Source organism: Hyperolius riggenbachi, chromosome 3 (genome assembly GCF_040937935.1).
Source record: "Hyperolius riggenbachi isolate aHypRig1 chromosome 3, aHypRig1.pri, whole genome shotgun sequence".
Lineage (NCBI taxonomy): Eukaryota > Metazoa > Chordata > Amphibia > Anura > Hyperoliidae > Hyperolius > Hyperolius riggenbachi.
In genome coordinates this window covers 179,113,906-179,131,896 of record NC_090648.1, presented here as the reverse complement: position 1 = coordinate 179,131,896, position 17,991 = coordinate 179,113,906, and the positions used below count along the sequence as shown (strand labels likewise).

The 17,991-nt window shown below is 45.7% G+C and overlaps 1 protein-coding gene across 1 annotated transcript in view; it reads right to left on the bottom strand.

Moving 5' to 3' along the window:
- HDGFL3 (HDGF like 3) overlaps positions 1 to 17,759 on the bottom strand; it is a 91,646-nt gene extending 73,887 nt beyond the window's left edge. The window contains exon 1 of the mRNA XM_068275350.1: positions 17,404 to 17,759. Within this exon, the coding sequence (XP_068131451.1) occupies positions 17,404 to 17,487 (84 nt within the window). The 5' untranslated portion in view covers positions 17,488 to 17,759. The remainder of the gene's footprint in view (positions 1 to 17,403) is intronic.
- Between the last annotated feature and the right edge of the window lie 232 nt (positions 17,760 to 17,991).

The following is a 17,991-nucleotide window of genomic DNA, read 5'->3' as shown; positions in this document are numbered from 1 at the left end:
CTATAGAAACATTCTATACATAGAGGGAAGCTTCTATAGAAACAGTCTATACATAGAGGGAAGCTTCTATAGAAACAGTCTATACATAGAGGGAAGCTTCTATAGAAACAGTCTATACATATAGGGAAGCTTCTATAGAAACAGTCTATACATAGAGGGAAGCTTCTATAGAAACAGTCTATACATAGAGGGAAGCTTCTATAGAAACAGTCTATACATAGAGGGAAGCTTCTATAGAAACAGTCTATAATGTGTACAGCGCTGTGGAAGATGTCGGGTGCTATATAAATACTAAATAATAATCATAATAATAACAGTCTGCATGCCTATGGGCTTGATTTTATATACCTGTGGCCATGGAAACAAATGGAATACTTGAATTCATTGAGATGGAAGGGTGTTCCCATGCTTTTGGCAATATAGTATAAAGTTTATGTCATGAAGGGCATTAACAAAACATCTTTAAAAATTATATTCAATCCTGCTGTGGTAAGCAAGCAGTATATATATATATCAACTCCCAGGATTGGAATCAACTCATGCACATGATATATAATCACCTGTGATGATCTTTACAGGTATGGGGCAAATAATAAAACTTTTGTTCAGTTAAAGTGGATCCAAGATAAACTTTTACTCATTGCATAATTGTGTTCCTTTAACATAGTTTATAGGGCATTCCTTAAAGAGACTCTGTAACATTCAAAAGATCCCCTGGGGGGTACTCACCTCGGGTGGGGGAAGCCTCCGGATCCTAATGAGGCTTCCCACGCCGTCCTCTGTCCCACGGGGGTCTCTCCGCAGCCCTCCGAACAGCCGGCGACTGTGCCGACTGTCATTTCAATATTTACCTTTGCTGGCTCCAGCGGGGGCGCTGTGGCGGCTTTCCATTCCGAACTACACGGAAATACCCGATCTCATTCGGGTCCGCTCTACTGCGCAGGCGCAGGAAACTTGCGCCTGCGCAGTAGAGCGGACCCGACGGCGATCGGGTATTTCCGTGTAGTTCGGAGCCGACAACCGTCAGAGCGCCTGCGCAGGAGCCAGGAAGGTAAATATTGACGTCACCGCTGCCCGGACTCCACGGAGGGCTGCAGCGAGACCCCTGACGGATGGAGGACGGCGTGGGAAGCCTCATTAGGATCCGGAGGCTTCCCCCACCCGAGGTGAGTACCCCCCAGGGGATCTTTTTATGTTACAGTTCCTCTTTAAGCCAAATACTTTTTTGTTTGTAATTCCCTAGAAACTAAACAAGCCTTGCCCACAGCTTTTTAAGAGAGCCTTGGCACTGTAGCAAGGGCTTATGGGAGCTCAGTCTGGGCAGGAGGAGGAGGAGGTTACTAGCCAGAGATTTCAGAGGCAGAGGGGAGGAGGGAGGAGGAGGGGGGACTGAATTTGTCACAGGCTGAGAGCTGGAGATGCCATCAGTTTGACTGTGTGTAATGTCACAAACAGAACATGGCCGCTCTTATTGTATCACAGGAATAAATAATCATCAAGTTTCTGGCGCCTGCGCAGTAGAGCGGACCCGACGGAGATCGGGTATTTCCGTCTATTTCCGTGCCGAAAGCAGCCACAGCGCCCCCGCTGGAGCCAGCAAAGGTAAATATTGAAGCTACAGTCGGCTCTGTCGCCGGCTGTTCGGAGGGCTGCAGCGAGACCCCCGTGGGACAGAGGACGGCGTGGGAAGCCTCATTAGGATCCGGAGGCTTCCCCCACCCGAAGTTAGTACCCCCCAGGGGAGGTTTTTGTTGTTACAGAGTCTCTTTAAGAACGAACCTACAGTCCCTATCTCGTTCGTTAACCGGGGACTACCTGTACATTGCAAAGTGAGAAATTAAAAAATAGAATAGAGATCAAAAATTATTGATATTCGCCATGCAATTTGTTCATAATCTTTGATACACAATTTGCCTGCATGTAATCATCTTTACTACTGTCAGACATGAAAAAAGAAAGACAGCACCGATTGCATTATCTATAACCACACCCCCTAACAATGCAATAGGTTAAAAGGTTGCTTTTTTATAGATATGCATATGCACAGAGAGATATACTGGTTGCTTGGCAGTTGGAAACAGAAGTTTTTTGCCACAATGCAACAAGGCTCCCACAGTGTGATGTCGGGACCTAGGTCCTGACATCACATTGTGGGAGGGTTTTCAGCACAATATCAGCCATACAGGCATTCCTGGTGATCTATATGAGAACAGGTAAAGATTTCTCATGGTAAAGGGGGTATCAGCTACTGATTGGGATGAAGTTCAATCCTTGGCTACAGATCCTCTTTAACAATATTAAATGTTGGTTTGTCTAAAGGTGGCCACACAACATACAATTTTTTAAATATCTTTTCAATTAGGGCACTTTTCACTATTGCGAAAATCAGGTGGAAATCGGGCCGCAGGAAAGGGTTTCCCCGCAGGAAAATCGTATGGGGAAACTGCCATAGGGTATAATGCTGCCGCAGCATTTTTCTGTGCGGATGGCAGCGAATCCCATAGCCATGCATGCACGGCTTCTGGGATTCAGGAAGTGCCGACGTGCTTCTCGCAGCTGCGCGTAATTATTGAATTGGTGTAAAACTGGATCTTTTAATTGTATGGTGTATGGCCACCTTAATGTTTACCTTAAATTTGTATACTCAAGAGGCATTGTGACCCATGACTGTTGCTAAAATAGTTTATTGATTGATAGGGTTTGTCTCACCCACTATACTTACAGGGTTTGGTAACTAAGTTATTAGACACAGGTGTTTAATCTCTGCTTATTGAAGGAAGGGTAACCTATATCTGCATTAATGGATACACGAGGTGAGAAAAAAAAGAAATGTTTTACTCACTAGGGGCTTCTTCCAGCCCCTAGTAGTCTATTGGTCCACCTGCTGTTCTACAGGCCACTTCGCACTGGCTGGGTCGGGATGTTCTGCGCATGCGCACCGCATGCCTCTCGTAATAGTGCTCCCAAGGCCTGTAGTGCTCTGTGCCTGCACAGTTCAAAAAGACTCAAATTGCACAAGCGCAGAGCGATTTGCGAGAGGTGCACAGCATGCATGCGCAGCAGATACCTACCCAGCCGCGGGTCAAAGCGTATGCCTGGAAAAAAGCAGAACATCGCCATGGGCACTGATAGACTTCTAAGGGCTGGATGAAGCCCCAGGTGAATAAAACTGACGCCTGACCTAAGCCGGCTGAGGCTGCCGATGGCGACTGACTCAGCCAATAATCAGACACGTGTAAGGCAGCCAGCGACCCCAAACCCACGAGCAGTCCGCCAGGCAGATCTACTCACCACCAGTGATGACGCCTCCCCCACGCCCACCATGTGACGAGCCAGTCGTCACCCCCCACACCCACACATAGCAACAACGCATCGTCAGCTACACAGCTGACATGCCTGTGTGCAGCCTGACTCAGCGATGTTGCCCAAGGGGATCAGGTCCTGATCCTCGATGGGCAACATCCATCAAAGGTGTATACTCACCTTTATTCCACTGTCTGAATAACTATTCTCCAATAGCCTGTGTGATGACGGGGCAACAGCATTTTTTAAAGTACAGTTTTCATACTCCTCGCATTCCTTTAATACTATATAGTCACAACTGGGGCGTTTTTCATTAACAATGTAATCCAAGTGTGAGGAGAAAAAAAGCATCCTGCAAAATTTTCAGTAACTATTGTATATTTACTGTATGTAAATTCATATGGTTCAGAAATAACTTCTCATCTTGGTAATGCAAGTGACTAGTAGTTTGCTCCTGTGGTTGCTGTAGAAAGTTGGTGTTCTGAGTAATGAGCACCTCAGTAGGTGCCAAACCCCACTCTGTGATTCTTCATGGCAGAGTTACTGTTGTTCCCAATTACTTTTAGCTTGTATTACCTTGTTATGCCACTAACAGTTGACAGTAGAATATTTAGTAGCAAGGAAATTTCACAAATGAACTTATTGCAGAGGTGGCATCCTATCACACTATAATGTTCAAAATCACTGATCTCCTGAGCGACTCATTCACTCACAAACATTTATAGAAACAGTCTATACATATTGGGAAGCTTCTATAGAAACAGTCTATACACAGAGGGAAGCTTCTATAGAAACAGTCTATACACAGAGGGAAGCTTCTATAGAAACAGTCTATACATAGAGGGAAGCTTCTATAGAAACAGTCTATACACAGAGGGAAGGTTCTATAGAAACAGTCTATACATAGAGGGAAGCTTCTATAGAAACAGTCTATACATAGAGGGAAGCTTCTATAGAAACAGTCTATACATAGAGGGAAGCTTCTATAGAAACAGTCTATACACATAGAGGGAAGCTTCTATAGAAACAGTCTATACACAGAGGGAAGCTTCTATAGAAACAGTCTATACATAGAGGGAAGCTTCTATAGAAACAGTCTATACATAGAGGGAAGCTTCTATAGAAACAGTCTATACATAGAGGGAAGCTTCTATAGAAACAGTCTATACATAGAGGGAAGCTTCTATAGAAACAGTCTATACATAGAGGGAAGCTTCTATAGAAACAGTCTATACATAGAGGGAAGCTTCTATAGAAACAGTCTATACATAGAGGGAAGCTTCTATAGAAACAGTCTATACATAGAGGGAAGCTTCTATAGAAACAGTCTATACATAGAGGGAAGCTTCTATAGAAACAGTCTATAATGTGTACAGCGCTGTGGAAGATGTCGGGTGCTATATAAATACTAAATAATAATCATAATAATAACAGTCTGCATGCCTATGGGCTTGATTTTATATACCTGTGGCCATGGAAACAAATGGAATACTTGAATTCATTGAGATGGAAGGGTGTCCCCATGCTTTTGGCAATATAGTATAAAGTTTATGTCATGAAGGGCATTAACAAAACATCTTTAAAAATTATATTCAATCCTGCTGTGGTAAGCAAGCAGTATACATATATATATATATCAACTCCCAGGATTGGAATCAACTCATGCACATGATATATAATCACCTGTGATGATCTTTACAGGTATGGGGCAAATAATAAAACTTTTGTTCAGTTAAAGTGGATCCAAGATAAACTTTTACTCATTGCATAATTGTGTTCCTTTAATATAGTTTATAGGGCATTCCTTAAGCCAAATACTTTTTTGTTTGTAATTCCCTAGAAACTAAACAAGCCTTGCCCACAGCTTTTTTAGAGAGCCTTGGCACTGTAGCAAGGGCTTATGGGAGCTCAGTCTGGGCAGGAGGAGGTTACTAGCCATAGATTTCAGAGGCAGAGGGGAGGAGGGAGGAGGAGGGGGGACTGAATTTGTCACAGGCTGAGAGCTGGAGATGCCATCAGTTTGACTGTGTGTAATGTCACATACAGAACATGGCCGCTCTTATTGTATCACAGGAATAAATAATCATCAAACTGTTGAAGCTGTTTGCAGCTAGATTTGCTCTGTAAACTATCTAAACTTTAGATAAGATATATAGACAAGTTACTTGTTATAGTTGGTTTTTCATCTCGGATCTGCTTTAAAGAGGAGCTGTTAGGTATAAGGTATAAGAGAAAATAAACACATATATCAGTAGCTAAAGATTGGCTGTACTTACATTACATATGCATTTCACTGTCCACGTTTGGATTTCACAGAATTTGTATATATATATATATTTGTATGTATATGCAGAGATAGATGCTCCTGACAGCTCATGGCAGGCTCCATGTTTTTCTGTCAAATGTGTCGTCATGTCCTGCCTGCTTCCTGATCACAGATAAGCTCCTACTTGAACAACACAGTGTGCAGTGAATATTAATGAGCCATGTGGCTAGGAACAATAGCTGACTCCTGCAGAGTACTCTGCCCCGAGATTTATCAGTGCTACACGCTGGACTGATTACAAGCTTCTGTAACGTCTCATTAGCAGCCGGGGGGAGGGCCCCAGAATGCTTTGCAGTTTAGTATGCGGCTTGCGTCCTTATGGGTCTATAACAGACTTGCTGATAAGCACACATCAAAGGTAACTGAGATTTTTATCTTCACTAATGGCTTTTGGGCTTCCTTCTAAACTGTTTAACACAGGAGAATAGAGGTTTAAATTAGCTTCTGCAGCCTGACAGTTACTCTTTAAGGCATATACACACGTCTGATTTATTCAAACGACAGGACGTCAGACCCGCCCGCAGGTGCGGCCGTTCTAGCGACAGTTTCCGTGTGTGTACAGTCTGTGGGCAGGATGATAAGCAGGGCTGTGGAGTTGGTACAAAAATCCACCGACTCCGACTCCTCAGTTTAGGATTCCACCGACTCTGACTCCTCGACTCCGACTCCTCTAATCTGCATATTACAATCTTGTTGATTGAAAGTATGTAACATAAAATTCATCTCTTAACTGCCAACGCTTAGGAATTTTAAAAGACAACTGAAGTAAGAAGGATATGTAGACATACATATGCCATATTTATTCCCTTTAGTCATAGACTAAAACTAGTCCTTGGTAAGAGTATTTGTAAAAGGTACAGACCGGAACAAAGAACATCTATCAGGCCCTAGGCAATGTAACTGTGGGTACATGTAAGAATGATGTGCAGGTACTCTGCAGGAGAATGAGGCGATTCTTCCTCTATTACACATCTGAACATGGATCAGGCCCTAGGCAATGTGACTGTGGGTACATGTAAGAATGATGTGCAGGTACTCTGCAGGAGAATGAGGCGATTATTCCTCTATTACACATTCTTCATGCACAATCTGAACCAGGTTTATGGGCGATAGACAACACCTCTGTGTTCAATGTGCACAACATTCTGTAACGGTTGGGTGTCATAGCTCAGATGCCTGATTATGTGGTGATCTGCAGAATCACCAATAATGCAGACGCTATACCCGATTATGTGTGATCTGCAGAATCACCAATAATACTAGTATAGCAGACAAGGAGCAGAGTGTGTAGTGATTGGCGCAACCGTAACTTTAATGGTACAATGAGACCTCACCAGAGGGGCTGGTGAGGTATAAACAGTACACTGACCGTGCACTAACGTACAACCTCCAGCAAGCTGGAGGACCAATACTGAAGAGGCTGAATCTCCCGAGGAGCCGGTGGTTCAGAATATGCTGCAGGCAAATGAACACCCGAGGGGCGGGTGAGTCAGACTGTACTGCAGTCTGCAAGACATAGTAATACTACAATGACAGGTTACCTAACGAGCAGGTAATTAAGGCTAAACTATGACCTAGCAGAACTGCTTCACCAGCGGAGCTGGCCCAGTTAACACCTCACCAGTGGTGAGGGCCCACTGGTGAGTAGAATGGTCAGGCAGGCAAGGTTCGGCAACAAAGAGGTAAGTATCAGTACAGGATCGTGAGACAAGAGCGTAATCGGCAATCAGGCAGAGGTTCAGCAACAGGAAGGTACGTATCGGTACAGAATCGTGACACAAGAGAGTAATCGGTAATCAGGCAGAGGTTCAGCAACAGGTAGGCAGATAAGCGAAAGTACAGGATCGGAAAGCAGGATCAGAGTCAGGGTAATTGCAAAGATTCATACACAGGAGATCAATACAGTAGCAATAACCTAGTCTGGGTGTGAAATCCTTAGCATCAACACCAGGGAACTAGTCTAAAGAAATAACAATCACAAGGTAGCAATATCCTAGTCTTGGTGTGAAATCCTTAGCATCAACACCAGGGAACTAGCCTAAGGTCTGAGCGCTAACACGCAAGTATTCACGACAACAGACAATGTAATAATGAAGCCCGGAGGCTTATGAAGCAGAGGAGACCTCACTGGCACGCCCCCCTCTCATCAGCCAATCCTGGGCGCCGTGGGTCTCCTCTCACGTCAGCTGACCAGCAGGTCAGCTGACGGGCTTCCTCCCCGCATAAAGGTCCCGTCTGTGCGCGCGCCCGCGCGCTAATGCGACCCCCGGCAAGAGTGAAGGCTCCGTCCTCGGCGTCCTGGACGCTGGACGGACAGATGGCCGCATGGAGGCAGCTGCGGCGGTGGTGCTGTTTGCCGCAGCTGCCTCGTATATTACACATTCTCAGTGGATTCTCTGCAGCTCTGTGGGGAGTGCATATGTAGAGTATAGTACTACTGTGTAACAAAGTAAACCTGAGACAGATGAAATTAAAGTTTTATACATACCTGGGGCTTCCTCTAGCCCCCTTCAGGCTAATCAGTCCCTCGCTGTCCTCCTCCGCCACCTGGATCTTCTGCTATGAGTCCAGGTACTTGAGCGAGTCTTGCTTAGTTTGCATGCACACACTCCGCCGCCGGGAGCGTACTACACCTGCGCAGCACTATTGCGCAGGTGCAGAATGCTCCTGGCTGTAGGAGCGGCACGTGGCCGGACAGTGCTGACTGGCTGAATTACCGGGACTCATAGCAGAAGATCCAGGTGGCGGAGGAGGACAGCAAGGGAATGATTAGCCTGAAGGGGGCTGGAGGAAGCCCCAGGTATGTAGAACACTTTTCTTTTCATCTGTCTCAGGTACCCTTTAATTCGTAGTCACCAAACCAAATTTTAACAACATATCAAATTAGTTGATTTCATGAGCAAAGAGAGTGCATACATTTGCATAAATCAGCATCAACACAGAATTATTTCCATCTCATTGACCATCTCTATTAGTGACACGGCTACACATCGGGCTTCATTCTTACAGCATAGATGTTATTTAGTATATATAAGAGATTCCTGTATACACATCATATATACTGTACAGTCGCAATCAGATATGTATATCTGACTTTAAAAATACGGGGACTGCTTTATTGAAGCAGCACAAGTAACTAATTTTGATTGGTTTACTGTATATATAAATTATTTATGATGACAATTATCTGAGAAATAAAACATTTTATCATATTTTCTATTTTAATTACAGTATAAATTCATTAACCTTCCCAGCGTTCAATTTCCCCAGGATTTCTGTGCAAACAGTGATAAAATTTATTTTTAAAACTTTTTTTTTTCCTGTAACTTGCCAAAATGTGTCAAGCAAGGGTCTAGTATACAGTGCAGGAGAGTATTGATGTGTATGCATGTTTATACTGTTCACAGCATGTTTTTTTGAACGGACATTTCTGTCCATACCGCTAGGGAGGTTAAGAGTCGGAGCATTTTTTCACGACTCCGACTCCAGGCACCCAAAATTGCTCCGACTCCACGACTCCGACTCCACAGCCCTGCTGATAAGGCTGGTTTTGATGGGTAATGAGCGCTGGTTAAGCAACCCCTACGGACCAGGCAACATGGTTTTTTTTTTTCAGCTCTAGGACACGGCGGACAGGTGAGCGGTTAGGGAGGGACTCCCGTGGGAGGGATGCCTGCACGGGGCGGTCCTGCTAGTGACGCAATCTTGCGATTGCATCTAACTGAAGCCTCCCACCTGAATGCTAATGGCTGCTAGATGTGGTATGACAGGTAAAGGGTGTATGACAGTGCATCCTGATTGGCTGACGAGCGCCTGCTGACCATTTATATGTAGCTGGATGCATGTACTGCTGTGTTCTATTGCTTGTGTGTGTCGAATTTAACATGTTTTTTTTTTTTACTATCAGACCCAGCTCGGGTTATCTTTTTTTCTTTTTTTAGCTCAGGTTATCTTTAAAGTATACCTGACATGGGAGAACAAGTTCTATTTTACTTACCTGGGTTTTCTTCCAGCCCCCGTAGCCTTACAAGCCGCTTGGTTTCCTCCCAGCCCATTCCATTGTGCAGCTGTGCTTCAACAAAAAAATGCAAGTAGCAGGCTACAGTGCAAACATGGCCCAGTTCAAGGTGGTGATTTTCAGTGGGGCACAACGGAGAGGACCATGAGAAAACCAAGAGACCTGTATGGCTGTCGGAGGTTAGTAAAACCCCATGTAAGAAAAACAAAACTATTCCCACTGTCTCAGGTGCACTTTAAGATATCTTGTTCTGGAAAACACAGGAAAATATAAGTGATCATGCCTACTGCAATCAGGTAAGTTCACTAACATTAGATAATCATCAGCCTAAGTCAGTTGTTTGGCATCATCTCAGCTGAGAATCTAGCATATGTACAGCATTCCCACTTGATCACTATACAGTACAAAGAGCAAGCAAGTCTATGCAGTACTCATTCCCCAAAGTGTCACACAGCTTTCTCCCTCAAATCCCTATCAAGAAAAAAAACAGAAAACTAACTACTTCTTCCTATAGAACAAAGTTCTCGCAATATATCAGAGTTTTAGAAAGTAACAAATCCATCTATAGAGCAAGTCTAAGAAAATGTACCGTACTTAGGGATTTGTCTGGAAAACATTCATACCAATCATTGGCAATGCTGGTAAAACTGATCAGCAGCCGTGAAGGGAAACTGTGACCTAGTGAGTGTACAAGCCTTTATACAAATGGCAGTGATTGCACAACTGAAATCAACTGAAGCAAGAACATTTTATGCAGGCTGCCCTGGGTTTCTTAGAACAGTTCTCAATGCAGGTGCATGCATCACTTAGGCCCGGTTCACATTAGCGTTCCCTGTCCGGATTTTTCTGATCTGATTCGGACCGCATACTGTACAAACGGAACGTACGTTCCGCATAGCAATGCAAAGTCTATGCGGACGTTCACACGTGTCCGTTCCGTACAGTACGGAGCCGGACCGGATCCGGACTCCGGACACTTTTCCAACATGCGCTATTTTTTGGGTCCGGATCTCCGGCCCACGCACCCGGACCGGAGCCGGACCTGAGCCTGACAGCACCATCCGGAACACAGAAACCAATGGGAAACGGAAGGCACAGAACACACTGCCTACAAAAACCTGACGTTCTACCCCACTTCCTATGCGTATCCAAGCGGCCATTTCGGATGGGGACACATGGGCCAAGCATGTCTGGAGTGGAGCAGCAGTGACAGACGTGCTGGAGCTGTTTTGGCAGTATGTCGGAGGTGGAGGTGAGGCCTACAGCGGAGGAACCTGATTCTACAGGTGCACCAGGTGCACCTTCTGCTGACCCCAACATTTTTTTATTTTAATTTCACTATTTTTTGCCCACGGATCTGGATGGCAGCCTGATGCATGCCTGATACAAACGGACCGGATCCGGATCGGAACCGTACGGTTCTAATCAGGATCAGGTCCTGATCCGATCAGGATCCGGTCCGTTTACTTGCCAAAACGCAAGTGTGAACGGGGCCTAATGCATACGTGCCTTTTCATTGTTGCTGCCAAAGTGATAGCAACACTTTATAAATATACTGAAATGCAGAAAGTAACATAAGTAACAGCAACTCCAACTTCCAGCCAAGGAATGAGTGTTGCGCTTCAGCCCTCACCATAGCACACTTTTTTCACAACAAAAAAATATTTTGTTTTGTGAAAAGTGCCAAGTTTTTGCAAAATGATGACTGAAAGAAAGTTTTCAATTTTGCGCAAACCTATTAGAGATTCTCCTTCCTACACAAATTCTCCCCAGAAATCATGTCATGCTTTATGTAATGCCTTCTCCAGAATAAAGTGGACCTGAAATCAGAACTCCTCTCTGCTCTAAAAGATACACAACAGCATAATAATCTTTAAACAAAAAACATGTCTTTGTTACAGCTGATACAAATCCTAAAATACATCTGCACAGTTTCTACTTCCTGATTCATGCAAGCAGACATATTGTTAATATACTGTTCTTTCAATAGGGCTTATCTGCCATAGGCAGTCATATGACGCAGGGGAGGGATCAAATTACAACTAGTGATTAGATACAAATGAGGGGGAATTACACGGGTTAAACTCTTTAAATATATACAGGGTGCATTTTTGTTATGCTCTCCCTGTGTCCTGTGCAAGAGTTCAGGTCCACTTTAAGAAACTCTCTGCACCACAGAATTGCGTAGTACACACTGAGTGCTCACCCTATCACACATTTCTTCCTCAAACCTGTCAAGTAAAAAAATAAACTAAAGACTAACTGTAGTACTTCTTATATTTCAGAGTTTTAGAAAGTAAAAAGAATCCATATAGAGAGCAAGTCCAGGAGTCTGTACTTGGGGATTTGTCTGGAAAACATTCATACAATCATTTGATACTGCTGGTACAAATTATAGGTAAGCTTATTATGTTGGACAGTGGCTGGAGGTATTTATAAATGCCCGAAAATTATTTTTGATGCATGGATAGGTTAGCACTGACCCTGCAAGCCTAAAAGTGTCTTTGAGGCCGGTTTTACACTTATTTTTTGCGGTTAACGCTCCTAACGCATCACATTGCACAACGAAAAACATCAATTATGTGACCCTGTGGCAGAGTGAACCGACAGGGTCATACGCATAGGCATACCCCCCACTGAGTGATGTATTCCCTGCTGGACAGGAAGTACATCACTGGAATTCCCGTCGTTCCGCTTTGTCATTTACCCTACCTGCATCGCCCCTTAGACTTACATTACAGCACGCTCCGAGCATCATGCGCGGTGCATGAGGTAACATGCTGCAGCCCTTATTTCGAATTGCCAGCTTTATTAACTTGCATTGCTTTTGCAACCACATGCGGTAAAAAAAAGGTAACGCAATACAGGTTTCCAGTGCAAGTGTAAAAGGGCCTGAATGGGAAGAACAGTCTTCAGCTGTTTTGCATTGGGTTTTTGCCATGTAAGGCCATTCTAATACATCAGTCTGCCTTTTCCATATGCAAATCACCTGTCAAGGCTATTTTTTTTTTTTGCTTTTATGAACAGTGGGAAAAATGACAGCAATCAGCAGCAACAAAGGGAAAATGTATAAAGCACTGTTAAAGTTACCCACAGAAAGAGATTCTTCATGAATAGTGGGAAACACAGATTACAAAGAGAACTCGGTGACATATACACTCATCCTAATGTTATGTATGGCCAGTTTTGGAAGATTCTTAAGGACCCAGGCATTCTTGTATTGCTATGCAGCACAGGTGGGTGGGTGTTTTACAGAAACTGATGGCACCTGCACTGAATTGCTCACCCCATTGAAATATATTGAATAGGACTGCACTGCATTGCACAAAGTCATGTAAACGTGATGTTCATGCGTATGGAACACTGACTGATTCGTGTTGCTAAAATCAGCTCAACAACACATAGGTGTGCAAAGGATCTAAATCTCACACAAACTTTAACCCTAGTACTGTCTGAAGTGATCATTCCTGACCATTTCAGCCGACATTCCTCTAGCAGACAGTAACGCTCGTTCACATTAGGTCAGCTGCTGTGCATTTTAATGCAACAGGTAGTGGACTGAAAATTAACAGAAAGAAAACAATTATTTACACAGCGACCTTTGTTACCATTCATCTGATGAATGGCATACATCCACTCTGGAGTGACAGCTGACCCTGCAATGGATATTGGTGCAGCACAGCGCATCCATGCAATACAGATACGGTACTGTCACAGCTCAGTACCACGGTAAGCAATCAGATAGTCACCTGTTTGATGGGTGCAGTAGCTAGGGATACGTGTACAAACATCAGACGTATGGCCAAATGATTGTTTCTGAAGTAAAATGTCTGAACAGAACTTAAAATACTGGTAAATATCATACAGTAGCATATAGTGCTGGGGCAGGAATCTTAGGTTCATATTGGACAGAATCTGTACATTCTTCTGCTGTTTGTGTGAGTTTCAGGGTGCTTCACTTCCAAATCTGAAGAACATGTTGGTAGTTTATTAAGTTTTGTACAAAAAAAATTGTCCCTGGATCCAGGGCTGTGGAGTCGGTACAAAAATCCACCGACTCCGACTCCTCAGTTTAGGATTCCTCCGACTCCTCTAATTTGCATATTACAATCTTGTTTATTAAAAGTATGTAACCTGAAATTCGTCTCTTAACTGCCAACGCCTAGGAATTTTAAAAGACAACTGAAGTGAGAAGGATATGGAGACTGCCATATTTATTCCCTTTAGTCATAGACTAAAACTAGTCCTTGGTAAGAGTACTTGTAAAAGGTACAGACCAGAACAAAGAACATCTATCAGGCCCTAGGCAATGTAACTGAGGGTACATGTAAGAATGATGTGCAGGTACTCTGCAGGGGAATAAGGAGATTCTTCCTCTATTACACATTCTTCATGCACAATCTGAACCAGGTTTATAGGTGATAGACAACACCTCTGTGTTCAATGTGCACAACATTCTCAGTGGATTCCCTGCAGCTCTGTGGAGAGTGCATATGTAGAGTATAGTACTATTGTGTAACAAAGTAAACCTGAGACAGATGAAATTAAAGTTTTATACATACCTGGGGCTTCCTTCAGCCCCCTTCAGGCTAATCAGTCTCTTGCTGTCCTCCTCCGCCACCTGGATCTTCTGCTATGAATCCAGGTACATGAGCCAGTCTGGTGTAGTGCACATGCACACACTCCGCCGCCGGGAGCGTACTACACCTGTGCAGCACTATTGCGCAGGTGCAGAACGCTCCTGGCTGTGGAAGCGGCATGCGGCCGGACTGCGCTGACTGGCTGAATTACCAGGACTCATAGCAGAAGATCCAGGTGGTGGAGGAGGACAGCGAGGGACTACTTAGCCTGAAGGGGACTGGAAGAAGCCCCAGGTATGTATAACACTTTTCCTTTCATCCTTCTCAGGTACCATTTAATTCGTAGTCACCAAACCAAATTTTAACAACGTATCAAATTATTTGATTTCATGAGCAAAGTACATTTGCATAAATCAGAATCAACACAGAATTATTTCCATCTCATTGACCATCTCTATTAGTGACACGGCTACACATCAGGCTTTATTTTTACAGCATAGATGTTATTTGATGTACACATCATATATACTGTACAGTCACAATCAGATGTGTATATCTGACTTTAAAAATACGGGGACTGCTTTATTGAAGCAGCACAAGTAACTAATTTTGATTGGTTTATTTCATTTTAAACAGTTATGTTAATTTTACAGTTTAAATTCATTAGGAGTCGGAGTTGGTGCATTTTTTCCCGACTCCGACTCCAGGCACCCAAAATTGCCCCGACTCCACAGCCCTGCCTAGATCAGAGGTGTCAAACTCAAACACAAAGTGGGCCAAAATTGAACTCTGGAACCAAGACACGGGCCAAGCTCAATGTCTAGAAGCCATCACTCTCCTTTATGAAGTTCCTTGGTGTCTATTGGCCTCCATCCCCTATACATTTTCCTGGTATCTAATGCCTCATCTCACCCCTATACAGTTACCCGGTGTCTACTGGTCCTCCCTCTCCTATACAGTTCCTTGGCATTTAGTGGCCCCCCTCCCTTCCCTATACTGTCCCCTGGTGTCTAGTGCTCCTCCTCCCACCCCTAAATAGCTCTTTGGAGTCTAGTGGTCCCCACTCGCACCTCTAAATAGATCTCTGGTGTCTAGTGACCCCCCTCCCTCCCCTATACCATTCCTGGTGTTTAGTCCCCCCCCCCCCCCCCCCGGCTTTCGTGGTCTAGAGTGGGACAAACATAATGCAAAGTGGGAAAACCACTGGCGGGCCAACAAATTTGATGGCTCTAAAAGCCAAATTTGGCCCATCGGCCGGACCGTCATACGGACATTTATATTGTGAGACTTGCTCAGCCCCGGCCGGCGCGTCTGACGTCACTGCACTAGGAAGTGTTTGAGGAACAGCTTAGCGAGGAGGACGCGAGTCAGCGCAGACCAGGCGAAAGGGTACCAGGAGGGATACGGGACGCCGTTCACCCCATGCCCGGAGGCCAGGACAGATCTCGCTGCCGCCTATATGATGTACCATATGACAAGAAGATATAAGTGAGTGCGCATTCACTGCGCGGGCTATCATGTGTTTTTTTATGCAGATTACACTATGATGTATTTTATGTGTTTTACAATTTCATGATTCCGGAGAGGATCAAAGCGACATTAAACAGATCATTGAGGATTTTAAATATGCCTGGAGCTTATGTGTGAAAAATACGCTAGACCCACCTGAGTTTGAGGTGGCTGCTGTTTGGTGAGCGCAATCTATATTGGGAGTGGATACACGAGTGCGACACGAGCACAATTGTCACAGTGGTGATTGACTGTATGTGGCAAAGTGCATGTGTATGGAGTCACGCTATGTGCCATTTGTATGTTGTTTTATAGGAAGGTGGAGAGCGCAGTTCATCTACTTGACATGTTTATGGCTGGAGCTCCCCCAGCAGCAGCAGCACATTCCCTGTGTGAGTGAGGTGTGTGCTGTTTATGACTGAAGCTCCCATAGCAGCAGCACATTCCCTGTGTGAGTGAGGTGTGTGCTGTTTATGGCTGGAGCTCCCCCAGCAGCAGCAGCACATTCCCTGTGTGAGTGAGGTCTGTGCTGTTTATGGCTGGAGCTCCCCCAGCAGCAGCAGCACATTCCCTGTGTGAGTGAGGTGTGTGCTCTGTTTATGGCTGGAGCTCCCCCAGCAGCACATTCCCTGTGTGAGTGAGGTGTGTGCTGTTTATGGCTGGAGCTCCTTCAGCAGCAGCAGCACATTCCCTGTGTGAGTGAGGTGTGTGCTGTTTATGGCTGGAGCTCCCCCAGCAGCAGCAGCACATTCCCTGTGTGAGTGAGGTGTGTGCTGTTTATGGCTGGAGCTCCCCCAGCAGCAGCAGCACATTCCCTGTGTGAGTGAGGTCTGTGCTGTTTATGGCTGGAGCTCCCCCAGCAGCAGCAGCACATTCCCTGTGTGAGTGAGGTGTGTGCTCTGTTTATGGCTGGAGCTCCCCCAGCAGCACATTCCCTGTGTGAGTGAGGTGTGTGCTGTTTATGGCTGGAGCTCCTTCAGCAGCAGCAGCACATTCCCTGTGTGAGTGAGGTGTGTGCTGTTTATGGCTGGAGCTCCCCCAGCAGCAGCAGCACATTCCCTGTGTGAGTGAGGTCTGTGCTGTTTATGGCTGGAGCTCCCCCAGCAGCAGCAGCACATTCCCTGTGTGAGTGAGGTGTGTGCTCTGTTTATGGCTGGAGCTCCCCCAGCAGCACATTCCCTGTGTGAGTGAGGTGTGTGCTGTTTATGGCTGGAGCTCCTTCAGCAGCAGCAGCACATTCCCTGTGTGAGTGAGGTGTGTGCTGTTTATGGCTGGAGCTCCCCCAGCAGCAGCAGCACATTCCCTGTGTGAGTGAGGTGTGTGCTGTTTATGGCTGGAGCTCCCCCAGCAGCAGCAGCAGCAGCAGCAGCACATTCCCTGTGTGAGTGAGGTGTGTGCTTTGTTTATGGCTGGAGCTCTGTTCCAAGCCAGCAGCTCAGTGAAGGATGCTGAGCCAGAGATGCTCAGCCTGCCAGGCCTCCTTCCCACTGCCTCCCCCATCAGCCTCCTCTCCTCACCTGCACACCCGGCTGCCCCACCCCTTGTCCTGTGCCTCCCCCCAGGCTACACATCACCTATATACTGCGCACATAGATAGAGGACAGCTACTAGGGGGGGGGGTCTTCTCGTGCATTGCTGCCCCGCCCCTTCCCGGGCGCTGCACTCACCCTGGCCGGCCAGTGCGGGTATCCCTTCATCTTGGCAAACACCAGCTCTCCAGCCTTGTAGTCCCGGGGCCTGGGCCGAGCCATCGTGTCCTCTGGCAGCCACACAGCAGTCTTTCCGCCCCCTCCGTCCTGCGGCAGCGGTGCTGTAGATGGTTGGGGGAGTGTGGCGGGTGGGAGAATAGAGGGAGGCCACTCCGCAGCTACGCGCCCCTCACAAGAGCCCCTCTACACACACAGCACAGGCCCTTCCCCCCGAATGTACCCGAGTCCCAGCAATAAGCAAACCCCTCCTGTCACACTGACTGCTGTCACTGCCTGCTCCGTGGTGGCGCTACTGCGAGAATCTAGTACCCAGGGCTCTCCTCGCCGAACTGGTGCGGGCAGCGACCTAATACAAAGTAATCCTGCTAGGTGCTCTCACAATACGCAGCTCTCTGGCTGCCTCCGCTGTTGTTTCTTTTGTTTCGCAGAGAAACCTTTGATGGCAAAGCCAAAGTGGGAAGGAAAGGATGCTTAGAACGAGATTCCTCTCCTCTTTGGATATCTGATGCCATGTACAGTGAATAAACGATATACTCTGGTTCTGTA